At 62.6% G+C, this 23728-nt stretch overlaps 1 protein-coding gene across 31 annotated transcripts in view; it reads left to right on the top strand.

The window, feature by feature from the left end:
• The window catches only part of Celf5 (CUGBP Elav-like family member 5), a 35010-nt gene extending 15600 nt beyond the window's left edge, over positions 1-19410 (top strand). Inside the window, exons 3-14 of one of the 31 annotated variants that reach the window (XM_076851850.2) lie at positions 4231-4285; positions 4985-5011; positions 5926-6051; positions 6842-6921; positions 8665-8811; positions 9453-9594; positions 9679-9825; positions 11292-11354; positions 11575-11580; positions 12289-12372; positions 14917-15000; positions 16169-19410. In XM_076851850.2, the coding sequence (XP_076707965.1) occupies positions 4231-4285; positions 4985-5011; positions 5926-6051; positions 6842-6921; positions 8665-8811; positions 9453-9594; positions 9679-9825; positions 11292-11354; positions 11575-11580; positions 12289-12372; positions 14917-15000; positions 16169-16296 (1089 nt within the window). In that variant the 3' untranslated portion in view covers positions 16297-19410. Of the gene's footprint in view, positions 1-4230; positions 4286-4974; positions 5012-5908; positions 6052-6841; positions 6947-8664; positions 8812-9452; positions 9595-9678; positions 9826-11291; positions 11373-11574; positions 11581-12288; positions 12373-14916; positions 15061-15258; positions 15306-16168 lie in introns of all 31 variants that reach the window. The other 30 variants (XM_076851739.2, XM_076851843.2, XM_076851857.2 and 27 more) reach the window with 30 other exon arrangements.
• The last annotated feature ends 4318 nt before the right edge of the window (positions 19411-23728 follow it).

Here is a 23728-nt window from a genome sequence, read left to right as displayed (position 1 = left end):
GATCCGTCCAGGGTCAGGTGCCAGCAAACCACAGGGCAGGGGCGGGCCCGGGGCTGACGCAGACCCGCTGCTGGTGGTCACCGGGGCCCTGGCCAGTTCCGCTAAGGTGGCCTCTTCCTCGTGTGGCACCGCCCACCCGTCCTCCGCGCTGCCACCACCCTCCGTCCACCCCGCCCACCCCGCCCACCTTCCATCCTCTACCCACCCACGTCCCTCCTCCCTCCTCCCTCTGTCCATCTGTCCCTCCTGCCCCCACCGTCCGCCTGTCTTCCCGTGTCCACTCCTTTGACACCGTCTCCCTGGGCACCTGCTCCTTGCCGGGCTCCGCTGAGCTTCCCTGGGACCTGTCCCTCCCAAGTGGCCCCGCTGTCTGCAGGTGCCCACCCGAGGCCCGTGACGCCCCCTGAAGCAGCTCCTCTCCTCAGGCCCTGCGCCACCTCCCCTCCCCGTCCCCAAAGCCCTGGTCCCCACATTCTGCTCTCAGAGTGTCTCCCTCTGTGTCCCCTTGTCCCCTTGTCCCCGACGCTGCTGCTGTGACCCTGGAGCTTGAGTCTCGGCTCTACCCAGCCGAGCTGGGCCCAGGACGAGTGTCTCTGCGCTCGGTGTCCTTGTCCCCTGACCATCTGGACAGACTTGGAGGCTGAGGGCAGAAGCAGGTCCCCGTCCCCAGGGATCCCCACTCCCCCACACTGACCCCTCAGTCCAGGACTCGCGAGGACGCCTGTCCTACCTGCTCTCCCTCCAGCTGCCCTCGGGGGCCCGGTGTCTGTGTCCGGCTCGTGTGTCCCCGGCTGGCCTTTCCTCAGCTCTGGCCTGGCGTAGGGCGGGGGACAGCAGCCGAGACCAGCAAGGGAGTGACCGCGGCGCCCGTGGAGGTGGAGAAGCCCCCCGGGTCGAGCAGACTGAGGAGGGGTCTCGGTGCAGATGGGCGGACAGGGGCCTGGCAGCAGGTGACCTCAGGGATGGATGTGCCCCAGGCTCCTGGGCCCCGGGTGGAGCAGGCCCGGTCTCCTAGGGCAGCTGTGGCCATGGCCTGTGGTCAGGCTCAGGGCAGTGGGCTCTGCCTCTCACCACTCAGGAGCCAGGTCCAGAGTCAGGGGGTGGCAGGGCCACTCCGGGCTCCTGGGAGAGCGGCCCATGTGTGCCCTGGCCTGTGGTGGCATCCACTGCTGGCCCTTGTCACCTGCACCCCTGCCCCGGCTTCCCGCAGCCCTGCCCCGGGACCTCCCTAGGTAGATGGGGGTGGGTCCTAGAGGGCCCCGGGACACCAGCAGGACCTGGCCTGCTTCTGCCCGCCTGCCCCTCTGCCTGCCCCATGCGTCATTGGTGGGGATTCAGCGGGTCACTGTGTGCTCCACCGCCCCAGACTCCTACGCCTGCTTCAGAACCCCTGCACACGGCCCTCTCCGCGGGGGACGACTTTTGGTCCTTGGGTCCCCTCGGCTCCGGCAGGACCCTTCTCTCCTCCACCGGCCCTGACCCCTGGAGTGCCGGTGCCTGCCAGTCTCCCCTGTGGGGGATGAAGGTGGGGGACCCTGGTTTCCACTTGGACGAGCCGGAAATGTTGTGGAATAAATAAAGGAAGGGAGGGGTCAGGGAGGGCTGCAGGGTGGGGAGCGGCCGCGGTGGAGGAGGAGGGAGGGCGGGCGGCGGACACCTCGCCGGGACAGATGGAGAGAGGGAGCCGGAAGGAGGTGGGCAGAGGCAGATGGGCGGGCAGGGGCGCAGGAGGGGTGGCGGCCGGCCTGCGTGTGGTGTGCGCCTGTGCGCCCAGGGCGGCTGGGCGGGCGGCGGCACGTGGATGCCAGCCTGGCGCGGCCCTGGCCGGTGGGTAAGGCGGGCCCTGGGCTGCGGGGCGGGGACCACCCGGCCCCAGAGACGGGTGCGGTGTGGGGACCTGGAGGGAGGGCTGCCCACCGGCTTCCTGGGCCGGATCAGGACCCCCTTCCCCACCACCAGGCTGCCCCAGGAGGGGGGCCTCCCGGGGGGAGGCAGAAGGTCCCCGTGTCCAGCGGCGGAAGGAAGGGCGCGGATGGAGGGCAGGTCCCCCAGGCCGCGAGAATGGGGTGGAGATGGAGGTTGGGTGATGGGGGCGGATGCTCTCCCGCGGCCGCCCCTCCCTCCATCTCTGGAAGATCGTATTTAAATATCTCTTTTGTGCGAGGCAGGAGCTGGGCTCGCCCCTCAGAGGCGGTTTCCATGGCAACAACAATTGCCAGCTTCCGTGTGGTGAATCAGCGTTGCCATGGTAACCCCATCCTCATCTGCCCAAGGTGCTGGGAGGAGGGAGGAGGTGAGGCCCGCGGAGGCGGGTGGGAGAGGAGGGGGAGCAGGAGCTGGGTCTCAGGTGCCCCCTGTCCCCACGTCTGGCCACCCCACCCAGAAGCTGATCGCATCTGGTTGAAATAAGCTCCCCCCCGGCCTCCAGCCAGCAGGGCGTGGTCCCCAGGTGCAGAGGGCCCGGGGGTGAGGTGGGGCACGGGCTGATGGAGGGGGAGGGGGAGGTGGGGGGCCTTTCCTAGGTGGTCTGAGGTGGTGGCTGCTGGTGGCTTTGGGTTGGGGAAGTTGGCAGCGTCGGGGACAAACAGAGGCCTCTCTGGTTCTGGGGCTCCTAAAGCCGAGTTCAAATCCAGGCAGCACTTAGAAAGGGGGAGGGTATCAGAGGGGGAGGGTCTTAGCGAGACAGGAGGAGAGGGGGGAGGGGGAGGGGACTCCGAAAGGGGTGGGGCTCAAGAGGGAGGGAGCCAGCTGGGGGGCGGGCTCAGAGCGGCGGGGTGCTTGACTGAGGGGCCCAAGTGGGCTTGCAGCTGGGATAGAGGTGCAGGGGTCCAGAGGGGCGGAGCCGCGTGGGGGGGAGGGGGCTGCACCGCGCGGAGCTGCGGCCCACCGGCCCTGTCCAGCTCGGCCGCCGCTCTTGATTTTGCCGTCGGGAAGGTGGGCGCACAAGGTGCCGGTCTCGGGTCCTGTAGTCTCACGTGATTGGAAAAGCTGGCCTGTGGGGCCTGCTCGGCTGGACCTCAAAAGTCCCAGGTGGAAAGAGCGGTCCAGAGACCGCAGGGCTAACGAGATGTCCCTCTGGGAGGCCCTGGTCCAGCCAAGGGCACCTTCCTATGCTGGGAGACACAGGCCGCTCCCTTCTGGCCGGTTCAGTTCTGCGAGTTCCTCTGATTGCTCCACATCCTGCCCCGTGTGGACTGACGCCCGGGTCCCCAGCTGGAGGGACAGCAGGACAGACACTTCCAGCCCTGAGGCAGGGGGAGCCTGGGGCCCAGAGGTGGGAGGACTGCCAGCCTGGGGGCTTTAGAGCTGGGTTTTGATGGATGAACAGGAGTTCCCCAAGTCTCCACTTGAGGAGGAGAGCCCTGTCCAGGACCAGTGGACCCTTGCCTCCCTGCTTCTGCCCTCAAATTCAGCTCGTGCCCAGGACTGAGCATGTGCAGAGGTGCTACAGTGGAGAGCAGCTTCCACATAAATGTGGCTTTCAGTACTGGGGGTTGGGGACAGGGGATTCCAGAACAATGGAACCATGGGCCCAGATGACCTGCTGGTCCACTGAGGTATGACAGTCCTTCCACCCAAAGCTCATGGGACTGCTTAAAAGTAGTTGCCTGAGTGTATCTGTTAGCTTCTGCTGGGTAACACATGGTCCCAGGCATTTTGTCTAATCCTTACTCTGTGGGTTGGCGAATACAGTTGGGGCTTGTTGGAGGATTCTTCTGCTGGCCCCTCCTGCGGGTCATCAGTAGCTCACCCAAGTTTTCCCCCCTGGCATCTCAGGGCTCCAAAAGGGCAAGGGACAAGGCCTCTTGAGGCCCAGGCTCAGAACTTGCGCCACATTCTGTTGATCCGATCTGTTGGTTGGACCAAGGCACACACACAGCCAGGTCCAGATGCTGGGGCTGGGGAAAAACACCCCACTTCTTGATGTCAGGAACTGCAAAGTGGCATCACCTACAAGGTCAGGAGGAATGCGGCCACCTTTGCAAGTAGCCTGTCGGTTTCGGAGAGGCAGAGTCTTCCTGGAGGAAGGGATGACAGCCAGTGGATTTTGAAAGCTAAGAGTTTGCCATTCGGTCCCACCCTGGGGCTTGTGTGTCATTTGGTTTGACTGGGATGTTAGGGGGCTGGGGTTGGTGGATGCTGAAGCAAGGGAGGTGAGCACGGGTGCCCAGCAGGGCTCAGGAGTGACCGGCTGCCCATCTTGACTTTGCCCTCCCCCTCTTTCCACAGATGGCTCGACCGATCCAGGTGAAGCCTGCAGACAGCGAAAGCCGCGGAGGTAGTTGTCATCTCTCCACGGCTGCCGGGCTGGGGTCGGCGGAGGAATGGGGAGGAGGGAAATCCCTTCCTACCTCTCACTGAAGGGGACAGTGGGTGGGGCCTGTGGATCGCAGCTGGCCTTGGCTGCCAGAGCAGCAGCGTTCACACGCCCCCTGGTGGTGGGACCGGTCCAGGAACGGGTTCTGCCCAAGACCAGCTGCTTGCAAATACCCCCACCCCTTTCAGGGTGTGCTAATGGGGGTCTTCAGAGAGGATGGGGTCCCGAGGGCTATGGGTCGGTCTCTGGGACGTGCGCGTGCGTGTTTGCAGGTGTGCATGCGCGTGCGTTCCTGTGTCCAGACGTGCAGACTTGCTGCGCTGCAGCTGCTACACATGAACACAGGCGTGCCACGTGCCAGGCACCCGCCCGATGCATGCACGACTGTGCCTGGCCTGTGCGTGGGCATGTGTGCTCACGCCCGTGTGCTGGCTGTTGGAGCTGGGTGTGCGGGCTGACGTGCAGGCTGGGGCCAGAGTCTGTGTGGGGCTGCCCGCTGGTGTGGGCTGTACCCCTGGAGGCATGGCCAGCCGTCTTCAGTGGCCCGGAGCCTAGCCGTTCTTCTCCCTACCCTGGGTGGAGGGAAGCTAAAGGGGAGACCAAGGGGAGGGGAAGGTGCGGGCAGGGCTGTTGGGACCTCTGTGTGTGTGTAGGAGCCTGCTTAAGCCTGTCTGGGTCGGGAACCGCTTTCACTTTCCACCCTGGCTGCCATGTGGGAAGCAGGAGAGGGGCAGGCCTGTGGTCTGCAGGACTCCCGCCCCCCTCCGCCCCCACCTCTAAGTCTCACTCCTTCTCCTCTCTTCCTGCTTCTCTGGTGCCCTCTGCTCTCTCTCTCTTTCTCCCTGATGCCCAGCCTCTCTGCTTCTCTCTTCCTCCCACCCTTTTGAGTGACAGCTGCCCAAGAAGGGTTTCCATAGTAACCAGCTCACCATCCCTGGGAGATGAAGCTGCTACTTTCCTGATTACCAGGGAGCAGTGCCATTACAGAGGGGCACCGCTCCAGTGTCTCAAGGGAGAGGCTGGCGCGGCCCCTGGCCCCAGACTCAGGCAGATCCAGCCAGCCCCCCACCCAGGTGCGCCAGGTGGGGCTCCAGATCCAGCCAGCCCCCCGCCCAGGTGCGCCAGGTGGGGCTCCAGGCTTCCCTGGCACTGGGCCTGGTGCACATGACCTCTCACTGGACATCGGGTGGCTGTTTCCCAGCCCCAGAAGGGTTGGGCAGGGGGTTCTGCTGGTCACTGTTGAGAGCAGGGTCCCGACGTGTACCCAGGTGTGCAGACTTGGTACTGCAAGGTGGTACCCAGCACCATGGTCCTGTGTGTGGGCTCGGGGGTGCACAGGAGGGAGACTGTCTTTGCCCGGCAGCAGCCAACAGGGCCTGGGACGCACACAAAGGCTGGGAGATGGGAACACTCAGGGCACAGAGGTATTGGAGGGATCTGGGCAGGCGTAGGCTGGCCGTCCTTGCCTTGAGGCTGTGTCCCCCGGCCCTGCACGCACAGAACAGGAGCCACCAGAACCTGGGCGAACCTTGTCCATGCGCACTGGAGGGCCAGAGAAATCACGCAGGCCCGGGACTCGGCTGAGGGGGTGTCTCCGCCCTCAGGGGACCGGAAGCTGTTCGTGGGGATGCTGAACAAGCAGCAGTCGGAGGAGGACGTGCTGCGGCTGTTCCAGCCCTTCGGGGTCATTGACGAGTGCACCGTGCTCCGGGGGCCCGACGGCAGCAGCAAAGGTGATGGGGGCGGGGCCCGAAGTGGGTGGGGCTGCTCCGGGGGCGGGGCCGCGGGAAGGGATGGGCACGTGTAGGGGAGCGGCCGGTGGGCGGGTCCAGCGAGAGGGGCGGGTCCAGCGGGAGGGGGGTGGAGCCGCTTCCCGGGGGCGGGCCGCGCTGGGCCCCCAAGTGCTTTCGGAACCGACACAAAATTGTGCTGCCCTCTGCCCATTCCGGACACTTCACCACACTACCCAGAGCCGCCTGGCACTTTCTCCGCGCTGTCAGGAGGTGTCCGCGGTCTGTCTGGCCTGGTGGCACTCGGCCCCCTCCGCATGCCTCTGGACATGGCCAGGTCTGTCTGGAGTCCGAGCACTTAGCCTGACTCTGCCCCAAGACTGCCCTTTCCGGTGGTGTGTCGCCTCCGTCCTGCATTCTGGGGACAGCATCTGGACCTTGTGAGGGTGCCGGGCTGTTGGCAGGCCTGGCCCTCCCTCGTTCTGACAGACGGGCTCCCCGGGTCCCGCCATGCCCTGTTTGTGAAAACAGCTGCCAGGCCGCCTGGTTCTCTGGCTGACCAACTGAAGGGGTGACAGGCCACTGAGCGTGCGGTGGCCGAGGTTGCTGGGCCCCTGTCTCTGGCTGGACGACTGTCTGGCCCCGGCCCTCTGGTTGCTCAGCAATCTGAACAAGCAGCGGCTGTCCTCCAGCCGCGACTGCTGGGTGTCTGGCTGTGTGTCTTGTGTGGCCACAGGAGGCCACCCTCTCATCCTCTGAACCCGCACCCTCCCCTCCCCCTGTCTTGGAACAGGCTGTGCCTTCGTGAAATTCTCTTCTCACACAGAGGCCCAGGCGGCCATCCACGCCCTCCACGGCAGCCAGACCATGCCGGTGAGTAGGAGTGCCCTTGGCCATGGTAGGGGGCATGGGCAGTGAGGGGGACAGGGACAGAATCATCATCGAAGCCAGTCAGTGGCCTCTGGCTCTTCTTCAGAGAGGGCACAGGGGGCAGAGAGCCTGCAGCCCTGGGATGTGGGGAAGGTGCAGGCGAGTGAGTGTATGTGTGCAAGTGTGTGTGGGAGGGTGGGTGTGCGTGTGCTACAGGTGTGCGCAGTGAGTGTGCACGTGCATGCGAGTGCTGTTATGAAGGCATGATTAGAGGGTGTGTTGAGAGTGCAGTATGCACGCGTGTGCACTTGTACAGATATGTGTGCTCGCGTGTGCTCATGTACGTGTGTGTATGTGAATTAGTGCACATGTGTGTTAGACCTGAGTGTGCAAACCTGCGTGAGCCTGGATGACAGGGCAGTGTGTGTGTGCTGCGGGTTTGTGCGGCCGCTGTGCCCGTGTGTGCCAGCATGCCTGCGCACACATTGGGTGGTGTGTGTGCACACCGAGTCTGTGCAGGCGGGGGGGGGGGGGTGGATGGTGCGCGTGGATGTGTGGGCCAGGGGGTGTGAGCGTGTGCATGCACGTGTGTGCATGGGGGGGCAAGCTGGGGAACATGACGAGGACAGGGTGGGTGACGGGCATGGCAGGCAGGAGGGACAGTGGAAGATGGGGCTCGAGGTCCTGCAGTTCAGCACAGAGGAGCCCAGGCTTTCTCCTCAGGCAGGGGTTTCTGGCTGGCCACTGGCCACATCGCCATCTCTGGCTGGGCGACTGTCCGGCCGTCTGCTCACAGAGCTGCTGTCTCCCAGCCACCCTTCCCCCAGATTCAGGGAGGCCCGGCCAGTAACGACTGTTCCTTTGGGTCAAACAAGGGGATGGAGGGGGTGTCCGGGGACCTGGACCCAGGTCCAGGTCGGGGAGCATAAGGCCTGAGCTGGGGCCAGGTGGACAGGAGGGCCAGTCTGGAAAGACGCTGGTGAGGGTACAGGGTCCTACTGGCCCACTGGCCCTGGCGGAGAGGAGGAGGCGCGTCTCGGGGGTCCGAGGTGGGATGGGGCCCCAGGAGCCACCCTCTCTGCACACAGATGTCCACATCTGCTGGCCCCAGGTTCAGCTCTCCTCCTCAATTGTCCTCCAGAGCTGGGGGCAGGCTTTGCGTGCTCAGAGCTGTCCCTTGCCAGAGCGGGGGGCCCTGTGGGAACGAGCTCTCTGGGGGTCAGCAGGTCAGCTGCAGCGTGCACCTGGGGGCTGGCGGGAGGGTCTGACTGCAGGGAAAGCTTCTCCCTTCCCGGACCCCAGGGTCAGGGTCAGCTGCCTTTGACGGGTGGAGAGCTGGCCCTGTGCCCCTGTGGCTGTGTCCTGATGCAAAGCCCCTGCTGGCCACTGCCCGGGCTGCCCGTTGGTGTGACATCCATATCTCAGCCCATAGCTGCACCCCTATCCCAGCAGGTGTGTCTTCTACCTGTTGCTCCTGGTGGGTGACAGTCCCCTAGGTGGTTGTGCATGCACTGTGCCCCAGACGCAGCCCAGGGCCTGGACGTGGCACTTGTGCAGACGCCAGGCCCAGGATGCTGACGGCCACCGGGCTTCCTGTGGCCTCGGCTCCTGCAGCTGTGAGCTGCAGACATGGCTGCGGTGCTGGCATCGGCTGCCCTCACCGAGTGCCTGGGCTGGCAGGCTTGGGGGCCTCAGGTCCTGGCTACCTCCTGCCCTTCTCCCCCTGCTTGCCCCCAACCCCCCCAGGGAGCCTCCTCCAGCCTGGTGGTCAAGTTCGCGGACACCGACAAGGAGAGGACGCTGCGACGCATGCAGCAGATGGTGGGCCAGCTGGGCATCCTGACGCCGTCCCTCACCCTGCCCTTCAGCCCCTACAGTGCCTACGCCCAGGCTGTGAGTGGCCCCAGCAGATGGGCTGTGTCCCACAGCTCCCAGTGCGGCTCTCCCATGTGCCCGAGGGTCCCGCCTCTTGGCCTTCCTCCTGTGCCTTGCTCCACCTCTCGGGCTCAGGACCTGTCCTGTGTGGCTGAGCCCCCAACTCCAAGCTGATTCCGTCCAAGCCTAGAAGAGCCCCTACCCATGAACTGAACCCCAAGTCCAGGCTAAAACTCAAATTCTGGACACCCAGGCTCATTCACCAAATCTAGACTGAGCCCTGACCCCACCTTGACACCAAACTCAGACTGAGTCCCTAATCCAGGCTGCACCCTGGCCCTGAACTGACCCCTAATCTCAGATTAAGACCTACCCTGGGCTGAACCAAGTCCTGGCTGCCTCAAATCTAGATTAGGTCTAATTCTGGCTAAAATCCCAAATCCAGGCTAAGCCTGAGCTCTGACCTGCTTGAGCCCAGGTGCAGCTTCAGTTTCCAACTGAACCCTGAGCCATTCTGAGCCTTAATCCCTGACTGAGCCCTGGTTCCAGCCAAGACGCACGCAGCATGACACCCCCTTCTCCCAGTCGCTGGACCAGCCTCCCCTTTGAGCCTTGATCTCAAGGCAGACCGTGCCCACTGATGCCCTCTCTGTCCCCAGCTCATGCAGCAGCAGACGACTGTGCTGTCCACCTCGGGCAGCTACCTGAGCCCCGGTGTGGCCTTCTCACCCTGCCACATCCAGCAGATCGGTGCTGTCAGCCTTAATGGGCTGCCTGCCACACCCATTGCTCCTGCCTCTGGTGAGCATCTGTCAGGGGCCCAGGATGGATGGGCAGGACCCCAAGCCAGCAGCCAAGGCTCCCTGACCCTCTTCCTCTCCACAGGGCTGCACTCGCCCCCGTTGCTGGGCACGGCTGCTGTGCCCGGCCTCGTGGCTCCCATCACCAATGGCTTTGCAGGTGTTGTGCCCTTTCCTGGTGGGCACCCTGCCCTGGAGACCGTGTATGCCAATGGCCTTGTGCCCTACCCAGGTAACTCAGGGTGGTCCCCTGAAGCCCAGTGGAACAAGCATGAGTCCACACCCCCTGGAGCCCGGGGAGCAGAAGGGCGGGCGAAGGAGTCCCAGCAGAGCAGATAGGAGCTGTGGTCCCAGGAAGGGAGGCCTGGCGGGTGGGAACAGAGGAAGTAGCCCGGGGGGTTCTGGGTCCACATTTCAGTTTGGTGGCCCAGGGTTGTGTGAGTCTCAGCTCATCCAGAAAATGGGGACCAGGTGTGGTGGTGCAGGCCCGGGATCCCAGTAGCTCCGGAGGCTGAGGCAGGAGGATTGCAAGTTCAAGGCCAATCTCCGCAACTTAGTGAGACCCTGTCTCAAATATTAAAAAGGGCTGGGGATGTAGCTCAGTGACAGAGCACCCCTAGATTCAAACCCCAGTACTGAAAAAAAAAAAAAAAAAAAAGAAAATGAGGCTAATACCATCACCTCATGAGGACAGCACCAAAAGTCATACATGTTAATTGTCCCGATTGGGGAGGACATGGATGCCTTCATTCATTCATTCGCTGAATAAATACTGACTGTGCACTGATTGGGCAGCAGCTGCCCTTGTGGGTCAGACATGCACTTCTCTCTACCCTATACCCCTCCCAAAGCCTCCTGCCAATAAGTCATCTCTACCGTGGAGGAGATTCTGGTTTAAACTCTTTACTTTGTAATAATTGGAGGCTAGGTGCGTGCGTAGGTGTGTCCTTCGCCCACTTCATCTACATGCTTGCTGTGCACTGGCATCTCACCACCATTGCGAAGGGTCAGGACACTGACCTAGCTATGTACAGTCCACTCCAGACCTTATTTGGATCTCCCATTTTCGCCCTGCCCCTACGTGTGTCTGTGCCATTTTGGTAACATATTTGCGTAACCACCACAATCAAGACACAAACGCTTGCCATCCCTTCAGTCCCAGCCACCACCCCTGTCCTCTAGCGGCCTCTGCATTGGGGCAGAATTTTCGGCAGTTTTCCCCAGACTCAGCGGTTTGGGTGGTGGAGACAACCTCTCCCGGCTCCTCTTCCATGGCAGCCAGGGGTCTCGGCGGGGTGGGATCCGCAGGGCATCTGATGTAGGAGCGGTGGGAAGAGGAGAGGCAGAGTGAGGGGAGGAAGGGCTGAGTGGAGAAGCAAGGGAGGAGCGAGGGTCACCCCTGAGAGCGAGGGGGTCAGGACCGGGCGAGCAAGAAGAGGGGCTGGTGGAATTCGTGGAGTCTGAGAAACCCGGGGTCCTGTTGGCTTCTGCGATTTGCTCTCTGAGCGGCTCCGAGGAGAGGCTCCCCCTCAGCCTCGGTGTCCCTACCTGTAAAAACGGGGCCAAACCCACAGCGGGTCAGCACACCAGCGAAGCGGGGGCGCACGTCCCTCTCCCTGCCTGCCGCTCCTCAGGACGGGGGTGGCTGGAAGACTTCTGCCGCCCCCGGCCCACTCTGCCCCTCCACCTGCCCCGCAGCTCAGAGCCCGACGGTGGCCGAAGCGCTCCACCCGGCCTTCTCGGGAGTCCAGCAGTACACAGGTAGGGAGGCCGCCCGGCGCAGCCAGCGGACCCGCCCCTTCTCCACCGGCCACGGCCGATTCTGGCCACGCCCCTGCCCTCCGGTGCCCAGTCACACCCCCGGCCTCTGGCCCCACCCACTCAGGTCACACCCTGTCCTGCTTGCATCCCCTGGCCAGGTTCCTGGCCGCACTCCTGCCACCCCCCAAACCGGACCCCCAAAGTGGACCGGTCCCTTAAGGCCCGGGCTTCAGAACAGCCCCACCACCTGGGTTTGCGCTGCGGCGTGGGACCTCCCCTTTACCACGCCTCCGGCCCCGCCCCAGCACCTGACCACGCCCCTCTCCGGACTGACCACGCCTCTGCCAAAGTCCCGGCCCCGCCTCTGGCTCCGCTTCCTAAGGCCTAACGGTGGCCTCGCCTTCTGCTATGGCCCTGCCCCCTCCAATGTGGCCTCGGCCCTTCCTTCCTCTGGGGCCCACCCGGGTAGCCACTCTCCTTTATGGCCGTGGCCCTGCCCCTTGCTGTACCCCACCCTGTGTCCGGGTCCCTCAGGTTGTGGTCCCGCACACCTTCCGCCCCGCCCCTCGCCCCGCCCCTCGCCCCGCCCCTCGCGGCTGCCCCCGGCCCCGCCCCCCAGCGCAGCTCCACCCCGCTCCTGTTTGGCCGCCTGCGCCCGCTCCCGCCCCACCCCTCGAGTCATGGCCCCGCCCCTCATCCCTGTGCCCGGCCCCGCCCCCTGACCACGACTCCCTCCCGCTCCACCCCTCGAATCATGACCCCGCCCCTCATCCATGGCCCGGCCCCGCCCCTGAGCCCTGGCCCCGCCCCTCATCCATGGCCCGGCCCCGCCCCTGAGCCCTGGCCCCGCCCCAAGGCCTTGGCCCCGCCCCGCCCGCGCCGCCCGGCTCCGCCTCACGCCCGCTCGCCGGGTGTCTCGCTCCGGTCTCCGCAGCCATGTACCCCACCGCGGCCATCACGCCCATCGCGCACAGCGTGCCCCAGCCGCCGCCCCTCCTGCAGCAGCAGCAGCGAGAAGGTGAGGCGGCCGCGACCTCCCCGGGCGCCAGCCCCGCCCTCTGACCTCCACCTGCTGACCCGCGCCGCGGGGCCTGGGGACCTGCGGGGAGCGCGCGGTCCGAGCCGGTCTGGCCACGGAATCTCCTCTCTAATCCTCAGTTTGCTCCCCGGACAGTGGGAGCCGTGCTGGCCCCCACCAGCCTCTCCAGAGGCCAGGAATTTGGGAGAGAAACCCTTGAGGTTGGGGCCTGGCACGCTCGAGGAGCGGCTGGGTAAACCGAGGCCTCTCCAGGAAAGCCAGGGCTGTCCAGGGAGGGAGGACACAGATTCAGGAGTCTGACAGCTGAAGTTCAAGTCCGTCCATTTCTGACTCGAGGACGCCCCTAAGCCTGAGGCCCCTGTGCCTCGGTTTCTTCCTATGCAACACCTCTGTCCATCTGGGCCCCGGGGGTGACCGGGAGTGAGGGCGTCTTCAGGACAGGCGACCAGCCAGAGAAGCTCGAGGCCATCCCGTGACAAGGGCGCCTGACTCAACGGCTTGGCCCGGTTTCTCCCTTGACCTTGGCCCGTGGGTGGGAGCCTACTTTGGGGTGAGCGCTGGGCTGAGGGGGTCCCCTGGCTGTGCCAACCAGCTGCTTCCCGTGGTGGGTCACATAGCATGTCCTCTGGAGGCTGTACGACAAGCCACTACCCCAGATCCATGTGTCAAGAGTCGCGGCCAGCACCTCCACACGTCAGGCATTCCCAGGACCTCGCAGCACCCCCCTTTCTTACCGCAGGATGGCACCAGCAGGGACTCTGTAGCATCACTGTGTCCTTTTTTTGAGGGGGGATGACTCTGGCCTGGGTGTCCCCTCCAAGCCCCTCTCCACCTCCGCCCTCAGCCTGAGTGGACTGGGTGAAAGTTGTCTGAAACCCTCCGCCTTCCGCATCTGAGGTTTGGAATCAAGGATTCAACCAAGGTCAGATGGAAATATGCAGACAAGTGTCATTTTGTCAGCAGTGAACACATAAGGACCGTTCCCTGTCCTTATCCCCAGTACAGTGTAGCCAGTGTCCGCACAGCGTTGCCATTGGATTAGGTGCTAGTCACCCGTGATGACGTCAGTCTGCGGGAGGACCCTGCACCACGTTGTGGACATGAGCACTGTGGGATTGGTGTCTATGGGGACCTGGGATCCACCTCCTGAGGGCACTGGGGGCTGACCTGCAGGCAGGCTGCGGTGGCACTGTGTCCCCAAACCCAAAGAGAGTCCAGAAATCAGTGGTCCAAGCCCACCAGCAACGTGCTCAGGGAAAAGTGGCCCTAGAAAGAAAGGTCGTGGCTTTACGCCTGTTCAGTGGCCAAGGAGCACCCGGGAAGGTGGGAAAGACCTGAGGTCTGCACGTGGACGTGGCGGCCAAGGGGTTGCCACGCATCACTGTGGAATGGTGGACAGAGGGTGGGTGCCGGGAGTCAGGCGCAGGGTCGGGGTGCCTTGGTCAGGGGTAGCAGCTGGCGGTGTGCGGTGTGTGCGTGCAGCGTGTCTCCTTACGAGCTCAGTTCTGCGGGGTACGCTTTTCTGCGATCACCCCGTGTTTGGGGGGGAATAAAATAGGGGATAAACAAGTGCAGAATTCAAGTTATGCTCAGAATCAACTTGTCACCTGCCAGCTGTGTTGGTGCAAACCTGAGCTCTAGAAAGAGCTCCCCAGCAGAGCCCTGGTCCTTGTGTGGAAGGAAAGGGGTGTCCCCGCAGTCCTGGCCGTGTGTCCTGCAGGGGGACGGAGCCATAGAGCACACTGCCGCTTTATTTATGATTTCATCTTAGCCGTGCGGTGGGATTGTTTGGGCTGGGGCTTGTCTTGGAGGACTAATCGTGACTGTTTTTAACAGCGACTTCTGTTGGCATGGTATGTCCTTGCTCGGTTACCTACGGTTTCTGTACTCTGGGGTTCAGGACTCAAGAGATCATGTTTACTGCATCTGAGTTTCTTTTCAAACCATCTGAATTTTGAAAACCACCAAGGCCTGGGGGTTATCCCTGTCTGGGGCTTGGAACTCTGGGAACGTTTTGTTCTGTTCTGTGACCACTGGGCTTTCTGAAAACTTAATTGTATTTTAAGGGGGTGCTGGGGAGGGGACCCGAGGCCTTGCCCGCGCTAAGCATGTGCTGTTCCTCGGAGGCGCCCCGGCTTGCTGGCCACAGCGGTTTGTCTTAAACTGCTTAAGGACTTAAGGCAGATCTGTGCAGTTGCCAAGAGTCCTGGTCGCGGGCCAGGCTGACTGGCTGTCCTGATGGCCTGGAGCCAGTGTAGGGTGGGTTTTCTGGAGGGCCGGGGTCTCTGGGAGCTCTGGACTGGCCAGGGTGTGGGCCACAAGGCCTGGCTGGCTGCCTGACCCTGGCCTGAGGCTTTTCCTGCTTGGGCGTATCTGAGGGGGGATTGTGGCCTGACCCTTGCCCCTGACCCCAGGCACCCCAGAGGAGCCAGCCCCCTCCCCACAGCTGGACTCCAGGGTGTGGGCTCCGGGCTCCGCCTCCTCTCCTTGGGGGCTTTATGTCTTTCTCTCCCCCACCTGCAGGTCCCGAAGGCTGTAACCTGTTTATCTACCACCTCCCCCAGGAGTTTGGAGACACGGAGCTGACCCAGATGTTTCTGCCCTTCGGCAATATCATCTCCTCCAAGGTGTTTATGGATCGGGCCACCAACCAGAGCAAGTGTTTCGGTAAGTAGCTGCCCTGGAGCAGGGCAGGTCTGGGCCAAAGGAAGCACATTCACAATCAGAGGGTGCACTCATTAGGCACCACTGTGTGCCAGGCACTTTCCTTATATCCTTTCAAAGGCCCACTCAGTCAACAGAGACCTATTGTGTGCATGTACTATGTGCACCTACTGTGTGCCAGGACTGTGCTGGGCACTGACATGCAGCACCAGGAGGTCAGCAGAAGTCCCTCCCCAGGGGGTCTCCCAGCTCCTACCCACCTGTGGCACAAGCATCCCAGGGGACGTGGCAGGAGCTGCCCTAGAAGGGAGGCATCGTCTCAGTTTTGGAGGGAGGAAAGAGAACCTCAGAATGGGCAAGGAACAGGACTGAGGTCACACAGGAAGGAAGGGACCCACCAGTGCCCCAACCTCCAGGGAGAGACTAGAGGCATGCACACACTCGAAATCTCCTCAGGGTCACTGTCCCCCTGAGCCTCAGTCTCCCAAACTAGTCAGTGGGTGGGCAGGCGTGGCCAGAACAGACCTGCCCCAGCTCCAGAGCCACCCCTAGCTCTTCCCGGGCCCTGGCAGGCGGGCAGGACCCACAGCCTGCCCCTCTCTCCCCGCCCATCCCCGCCAGACCCTCCATGTGCCAGGAGGAGGGCGGGAGGCAGGAGGTGGCCTGGAGGTGCTGGGCGGAGGGAGCTGGGCTGGTGGACACCGAAGGAGAGTGCTGGAGTGGTTCTGGTGGCCTGACGGGGAGGGCAGGGGAGAGGAGAATCTGGGACACAGCCCGCCCCCGGGGAAATGTCCTGGGCACAGAGGTCTCACAGGAGCAGGGTGGCTTCCAGGGCTGAGAGGGAGGCAGATGCTCCAGGGAGAAGGAAGAACGTGGCCCTTGGGACCCCCTGTCTCCCTTGCCAGATGGGAAGTTCCAGCAGATTGGACCCCAGGTCAGGAGTGAGCTCCCCGTCCACAGAGGACCGCGAGTCCAGAGACTTCAGCACCAAGCCGGGGTTGCCGTGTGTCCTCTGGCAGGCCTGCCTGCCCGTGCGAGCACATGCCGCACCCCAGGACTCCTGAGGGCAGAGGCCGTGGTGCCCACGTCACAGCCCGCCCCGTCTCCACAGGCTTCGTGAGCTTTGACAACCCGGCCAGCGCGCAGACCGCCATCCAGGCCATGAACGGCTTCCAGATCGGCACGAAGAGGCTCAAGGTGCAGCTGAAGCGGCCCAAAGACCCCGGACACCCCTACTGACCCTGCCCTCGGCCGCCCCAGGCTGTGGGCCTGGCCCAGGTGAGCCGCCAGGCGGCCCCACGCCCCGCCCCGTCTTGTCCACACCCTCCCCCCCTTGCTTATTCTCCAAACCCTCCCCCTGGGGATGCTGCAGGAGGCTACGGGAAGCCCCCAGGGTGGGTTGGCAGGGACAGAGCTGGACGAAGATGCCCCAGTGACCCTGTGGTCAGGGTGGATCAGAGGGCGGGGCGGTGTGGGGAGGTGGGGAGAAAGCAGGGCCCCAGGATGGCTAGGAAGGGTTCCTGGAGGAGGCCTTGAAGGATGAGTACAAGGTCACAGGAAGCAGGTTTGGTCCGGTGGCAGGGGTGGGGGAGGGGCTGTGTCCTGTCCTGTGCGTCCCTTCTCCCTGCCGGAGAGCTCTGAACCCCAGGAAAAAGAGTCAAGTGCGCACCCCAGACCCTGGTCCCTGGGGTGGGGGCTTCACAATATCCAGCTCCGCTTGGAACCAGGGCTGGAGCGCAGGACGTGGGGACAGTGCCTGGAGGCCCCTGTCCCCTCCCCACCAGCTCCGACCGGGCCCAGCTCCTCTAGTATCACACGCACCAGTAGAGAAGGCGGGTGGGGTATGCCGCCAACCATCGTGCAGAAATCCCCAACAAAACCCCCAAAGCGTGTTTTGCATAGAACAGACAAACTCATCCTCTCGGGGACGGAACAGTAAGCCTAGGGTCAGCACAGTGGGCTCCCAGGGCAGAACCCACCCAGGGACCTGCTGGGTCTTTCTGAAGCCAAGCCCAGAACCCGCCGCCTAAAAAGCTCTGGATAATTTGTTTTGACTCTTCTTCTTTTTGATCACCCTCGCCGTCATCATGGAGAACCTCACTGGGTCTGGTACAAAGTAGGAGCTCAGTTAGGGCCTGTCAGTGTGTTTTAGAATCTGTGGGGCGCAGCACAGAGTGGGGGGACCCTACCTGCACAGTCACGCACCGCGGGAAAGTGCCTTTGGGGACCGCCAACCGGAAGCCACAACAAAGGCCACACTGCCGTCCACTCACGTTCCGCTCTCAGCTGGCAACCCTCACTGAGCACCTACTATGTGCTAGGCACTGTCACCAGCGTCTGGGGACTCAGCCACCAATGAACGAGAACATGGGGGGCAGAGACGGGAAGAAGCTGGCTTCTGGACTGTAAATGGCTTGGAGTGGGGGAGGGGTCAGAAAAGGCCCGCCTTGTCCCATTTGTCCCCAGGACCAGGGGCTGCGCTCTCTGGACAATATGGGCCTCGGTTCCTGGCCCCTTCCTGGCGGGACAAGCGGGGGTGGCGTCCTCTGCTGTGCCCCAGGATTGCTCCTGGATGCCCCCCCCCCAGCCGAGGGGCCTCCCGCCCCCGAGGCCCCCTCCCGGCCGACCCAGGCCTTCCCTGTGTTGGGTCACAGCCCTCCCTCCCCTCTGCCCTTACCCCGTCCCCAAAATGTGAAACCCTTCGGAAGGCCACAGTGAGGGGCCTTCTGCTCTGTCCTGGGTGGGGGTCTCCTGGGCTGGGAGCCAAGGGCTCGCCTGCTGCCCCCGACTTCAGGACCTTCCCCCCACGGGACCCTTGGTGGCTTTCCAGAGGGAGCCACCGCTTTCCCTGTGTATATATATATATGCGTATATACAGAGAGCTCTAGACAGTATATATATATATTTTTGAGTATAGATCATGGGGCCAAACTTTTCGACTTCCTTCCATCCAAGAGGGTGACCCTGAGCCGGTCACTCCACAGGGACGGAGGAGGGGCCGAGGCTGGCTGGGCGGCCAGGTGCCCGTCCACCCACAGCTGGAACACCAGGCCAGGAATGCGCCAACAGAAATACCTCCGGGACTGTGGGCCCCCACCACCCTGACCCCCACAGGCCTCCGGGCCCGGCCAGCTGGAGTGTCCTGCCCGGGCTGCTGCTCTCCAGAGCCCCACCCTCTCCCCCTCCCAGGGGCCTGCCTTCCTGTGGCACAAAGAGACCCTCTGGCCTCCCTGCCCTCCCTGCGCCCACCCCTCAGTCATAGCCTTACTGTGTGACCAATAGCCCTTAGCTTTGCGCCGGGGCAGCCAGGGCTGGGGGAGGCCCTGTCCCTCACTGCCCCCCCAAGGGCAGGCCGCCATCGTCCCTGCCTGTGAATCACCAGCCTCGAATTTAAGGTCTTGTAACCAAGATCGCCAAGCGTGTTGGACAAGCCCAACCTGGACTGCCCAAGCACCCCGTTATCAGAGACCGTGACCTTGATAGTGACCTTCATACCTCGACAGATTTTTTTTCTTTTTCCTTTTTCTTTTTTCTTTTTTTTTTTTTCCTGTCTTTTTGAGCAGGTACAAAGAAGAGAAAAAAAATGGGGGGAAAATCCAATGATAACAGATGTTTGTTTCTAGCGGGGGTGGGGGGTCTGGGGACGCTCCTGTACAGCTCCGGCCGCCACGCCCCGTCCAAGCACAGAGGCGAGTCCGTCTGGACGTCCAGCGGGGCCTCTTGCCACATGAGGCTCCGGATGACTTAAGCTCAAAAACAAAAAGAATTTTTAAAAAGAAAAGAGACACAGCATTCCCTTCTGTTTCTACCAAAATGTGTGACTGACCTCGGGGGGTGGGGACCACAGCAAAAAGAAAAAGAAAAAAAAAAAAAAACTCCTGCAAACTCGTCCGGTTTCCAGAGTTTGGTGATGTTGCGAGCCACTCCTGTGCGTGCCTGTGTCCTGTCCCCCACGTGTGCAGTGGGTGCCACGCAGCCTCGCGGGGCCCGGCACCCGCCCCGCGGGCCTGCCTGGGAGCGTGTGCGGTGCCCTGTGCTGTCCTCTAGTCCATGTTTACTGGCTGTAAATACCATTTTTATACTCTACGTCGAGACCTGCGTGATTTGTACGATGTACTTTATTTCTGCTACAAGTAATTTCATGAAGTTTCAACCTGCAGACTGACTGACACACACACACACACACTCACTCACACACTCACACTCACACTCGAGAGCCAAGGAGAGGGCTCGGAGGGAATCTGGGTTGACTTGGTTTGGATTCTGTGTCAAAGCCTGGAGAGGGTCCTTGTCACTTTTGAGGTGTTCAGGTGACAAGCGTCTTCATGTCCAAACGCCTCTCTTTGGTCTGAGAAAAACTAAAAATCTATTTAATAAAAGTTTTACTTGCTAAAGGTCCGCCTCTCGCCTTACTCTCCCTCCTGGGGGTGAAGAATCGCGGGGGAACTCTCTGGCTCTGCAGCACGGGTCCAGACCGGGAAGGGCTTCCTGTTAACCCGGTTCAGGTGGTGGGAACGCCAGGGACAGTGACTGTGGAGGGGAGGGTCAGCGGACCAAGATGGCCCTGTCATCAATAAACACCTACTGTGGGCCGTATCCTGACCCTGCCCCCTGAAGCCAAAGTCCAGGAGGAAGGTGGACAGAGACCAGAAAGCAGCCACCCAAATTCCAAAGGCCATTCCAGATCCTGCCGAGGGTCGGAATCTGAGTGTTGCTGGGCAGGCCGGGGCCTTGTCCTGGGGCCGAGGGGCCGTGGAAGGCCTTGGGGGGCATGCTGAGAGTCTGGCATAGCCAGGATGCCGGGGAGCCGCTGGCGGAGCATCAGCTGGCTGCTGGAAAAGGTTTGGAGGACACTATCCTCCCAAGCACCAATTGTGCACCTGCTGTTGGCCAGGCATTGTTTCTGGCCTGCATTGTCCAACAGCAGCCACTGGCCAGTGTGGATATTTAAATGCAGACGACAGCGGACCTTCTCTTCCTTGTTACCCGGAGCCTCCATTCAGGGGCTCGGTGTCCTCACGGCAGAGAGCACAACCGGCAACCCTGGTCCGAGGTGCAGGGGATTAACTCCTGTAACCTGCCTCGACCCTTGGAGAAATGTCCTGCTGATAATGTCAGTACACGGGGTCCAGAGAGGGCGGGCCCTGCCTGAGACTGCACAGCTGCAGCTGACCCCAGGCGCTCTGCCTGGTCCCAGCTGCTGGCCTGTGCAGCGGCTAAAATTCAAATATATCAGACCGGCTTTCACGCCATCCTGCCCCAGTCCACTTTGGGTTTTGAAATGTGAATCCCACCTTCCACGTTGAGAAGGTGCACCTTGTTATGGTGGGAAGGTGGTGTCCCCCAGAGGCTCGTGGGTGAGACAGTGAAGAGGTTTTGAGGAGAAATGATTGGGCCACAGCCTTGGCCTGCTCAGTGAGTTGATCCCTGATGGATTAGCGGGCCGGTGGCTGGGGGCCGCTGGGGTGTGGGTTTTGTATCTGGAGGTGGAGTCTCTCCGTCTGCTCCCTGATCGCGCATGAGCTGCCTCCCTGGCCACCCTCTCCCGCCGTGATGCGCTGCCTCACCTCGAGCCCCGAGGAAAGAGCCGGCCTTCCATGGACTGAGACCTCTGAAACCGCGAGCCTCAAATAAACCTTCCCTCCTCGGATATTGTTCTTGTGGGTCCTTGAGGTCACCGGCAGGGGAAAAGCCAATTAGAACAACCCTCCCAACACGGCCTCTGAGTGGGTTCACAGCTGAGCAGGGCTGCCACTGTCCCCACAGGATGCGGGGGAAGACCCACCAGGCCCAGGTTCGGGAGCCCCAGGGGAGATGGGAACCGTCTGGCAACTTGGGAGCCAGCTAGTCAGCAGTGAAGAGCCGGCTTCACCCCAAAGGAGCCAAGACCTCACCCGGGAAGCAGCCCAACCAGCCACCGCAGGCTGGTGACATCTTTCCCGGCTAAAGGCAGAGCGGATTCAAAGGGGAAAGTATCGTGTGTCCTCCTGGGGGACAGGCTACATGGCACAACACAGGCCAGCTAGCTGTCACTGTGTCACAGGTCACCCACATTCATGGTCTGACCCGCACACTGCTGTGGGTCAGGAGTCCCAGAAGGGATCAGCCAAGTGACTTGGGGCCTCTCAGGTCAGCCTAGGCCTCCTTACCTGCAGGTGCCTGGGACTGGGACAGCTGCTGCCCAGCTGCCTCCCGCACACGGCTGTGGGCAGAGGGCAGGCGCCTCATCACCAGGAGGCTCCACGGTGCTGCTTGGGCTTCCCCACCACATGGCAGTCTTCTCCCCTGACAGTGGCGGGTTCGAGGAGAGAGGATGCCACGGAAACTGAGGTGGGCAGGGAGTTTCGCCTGGAGGGGGTCAGAGGCCACCGGAGCCACACACCAGGGAGTCCTCACCTGGGACAGGAACCTCTGTGTACCCTCGGCTCCTGGGACAGAGACACTGCTTTGTTGAAAGAAGAAAAACATCTGAGTGGTCACCAGAGGGCGGTCACACCTGGGGCAGCTGGGGACTTTAACCCTTGGTGTGTCCAGATTCCCTCAGTTTGCCCGGAAGGTCTGTGGAGCAGGGAATGGGAGGGAGGCGGGCAGCGGGCAAGGGCTGGTTCCACCCAGACCCAAGAGCCTCGGGGTGTCCTCGGAATGGCCATGGCAACTATGGGACCGAGTTCACAGGTGGGGGCGACAGAGAATGGAGGGCTCAGGCTGCGGAGCTGTCCCGCTGGTCCTCAGGCAGGCCAGAGCGGTGATGGAGGGCCGCGGCGCTGACCTCCGCCGGAGCCCAGCTGTCGCAGCCCGCCACATGCACCAAAGGCACAGCGCTCACGTCCAGAGGGTGTTCCGGGTTCGAATCCGATTTGACGCTTGGCAGCAGCTTGGACGAGCAGCGAAGTCGTCTGAGCTGTTTCCCTCTGGAAATGAGGCGAACCGGGTTAACACGAAGCCCTCCCTGGTCTGGACCCGTCCTGCAGAGCCGGGACGTTCCTTCAAAATTCACTCCCCGGAGGCTTCGCCCGGACCCCCAGCAGGGGGCAGCAGAGACCTACGCGGCGTCCAGAGCGGCATCTGTGCCGAGGGCCAGCGCCGCGGGTGACTCCGCCTGGTTTCTGCCCCGGGTGGCAAAAGCTACCTCGCCCAAACTTTTTTGCGCATCCCCTGAAGCCTGCAGCGCGGGGGCCGCGTCCACCCATTGCGCCCGTCCTCTCCCTCCCCCGTCCAGGAGCCCTTCGCTTCCCCCCTGCGGCTCCTAGATGCTGGACCCTAACAGACCGAGTGGCCTTCCAGGCCCAGGACGACCTCGGCCAACAGGTAGGCATTTCCTAGGCCCTGGTTCGCCTCTGGGCTGCACAGAGCCTGGAAGCCGGGCACGTGGGGGCCGGAGTAAGAAACAGGGGGGAGGCCCGGCCTCCAGATCTGCTGAGCGACCTGGCCTTTGTGCCCTTGGACCTTCCTGCCCTGGTTCCCGTCTGTAGGACGGGGCTCGTGACAGTGCACGTCCAGAATTAGGGCAGATCACAAGGAACGCCGCGAATAACCGCCTTAAACATTACAGGGTAAAAATAGGGCCTCCTCGCGTCAGAAGTGAATTCTGGGACATTACTCCTACTGACCTCAAGTGTCAGTACGCATTCATTAACCACCGACTGTGTGCTAGGGGCTCTTGCAGGTCCTGCAAGGAACAAAATGTACAAACCCCCTGACCACGCCCCCAGCGCCCGGGCTGCGCGCCCCGCCTCCAGCCCCCTCTCTGCCCCACCCCGTGTGATCTACATATTCATGAGCCGTCAGCCAATCCACAGTCTGAACCCTTCAGAGCCCAGGTGATGGTGATGCCAGGAGCGACGCCTAAAGCGATTCTTAAAGGCGCAGTAACTTCTCAAACAGGAGGCTGGACAGGAGTCTCCGGATTCTCGGTGGCCTCAGCTTGCACAGCTCCAAGAGGCGGGTTGGGGTCCAGGCACGGAAACCAGCGCAGAACAATGACGCTTGAACAGTTTTGCCCTCCTGGGGGCGATCCAGGGATGCGAGTCGAGCCTCACTGCCCCGGCGGGCACTTTCCCCAGCCTGGACTTCAGCACCGGGGGTCCCGGACAGCTCCGAGCCCTGGACAGAGGGACCCGGTGCGGTGCGGGCGGGTGGATGGGAGCGGAGGGCGCTTTCCAGTCTTGCTTCCCTTAGAAGCCCGTCCACAGGGGTGCAGGCCCGATGGTCCCCTTCATCACAGTGTCACAGGAGTTCAGTCGCCAATCCCTGAACCCCCCCGACTCCTCGGAGTAGGCGCTTCTCGGACATCAGTGCTCCAAGACCTGGCCTCCCCGTTGGGGCCCACGTCCCTGAGCACCCTGGACCCCTCCTCCTCGGTCAGCTCCATCTGAGCTCTTCGCCCTCGTCGCTCGCGGTCCTGCCCAGCTCACCTGGACAGCCGGTTCCACTGCCCTGCTCTCCACCCCCAGCGGAACCCATCACAGGCCTCAGGTAAGCATGACTGTGCGTCCATCCCCCATCGACCTAAGTTCCCCAAGGGCAGGAGGGGGGCCTGTTTGGGGTCCTGTTATGTCCCTAGTGCTCAGTGCACAGACTGGCATACAGTAGGTGCCCAGTAAAAGTCTGACAAACGGATAAATGAGTGGGTGAATGAAGGTCACTGCACACAGCATTGCTTCAGGACATC

Source organism: Callospermophilus lateralis, chromosome 1, assembly GCF_048772815.1.
Source record: "Callospermophilus lateralis isolate mCalLat2 chromosome 1, mCalLat2.hap1, whole genome shotgun sequence".
Classification (NCBI taxonomy): Eukaryota; Metazoa; Chordata; class Mammalia; order Rodentia; family Sciuridae; genus Callospermophilus; species Callospermophilus lateralis.
The sequence above is the reverse complement of the archived record's forward strand: the minus strand, read 5'-3'. Positions and strand labels throughout refer to the sequence as shown.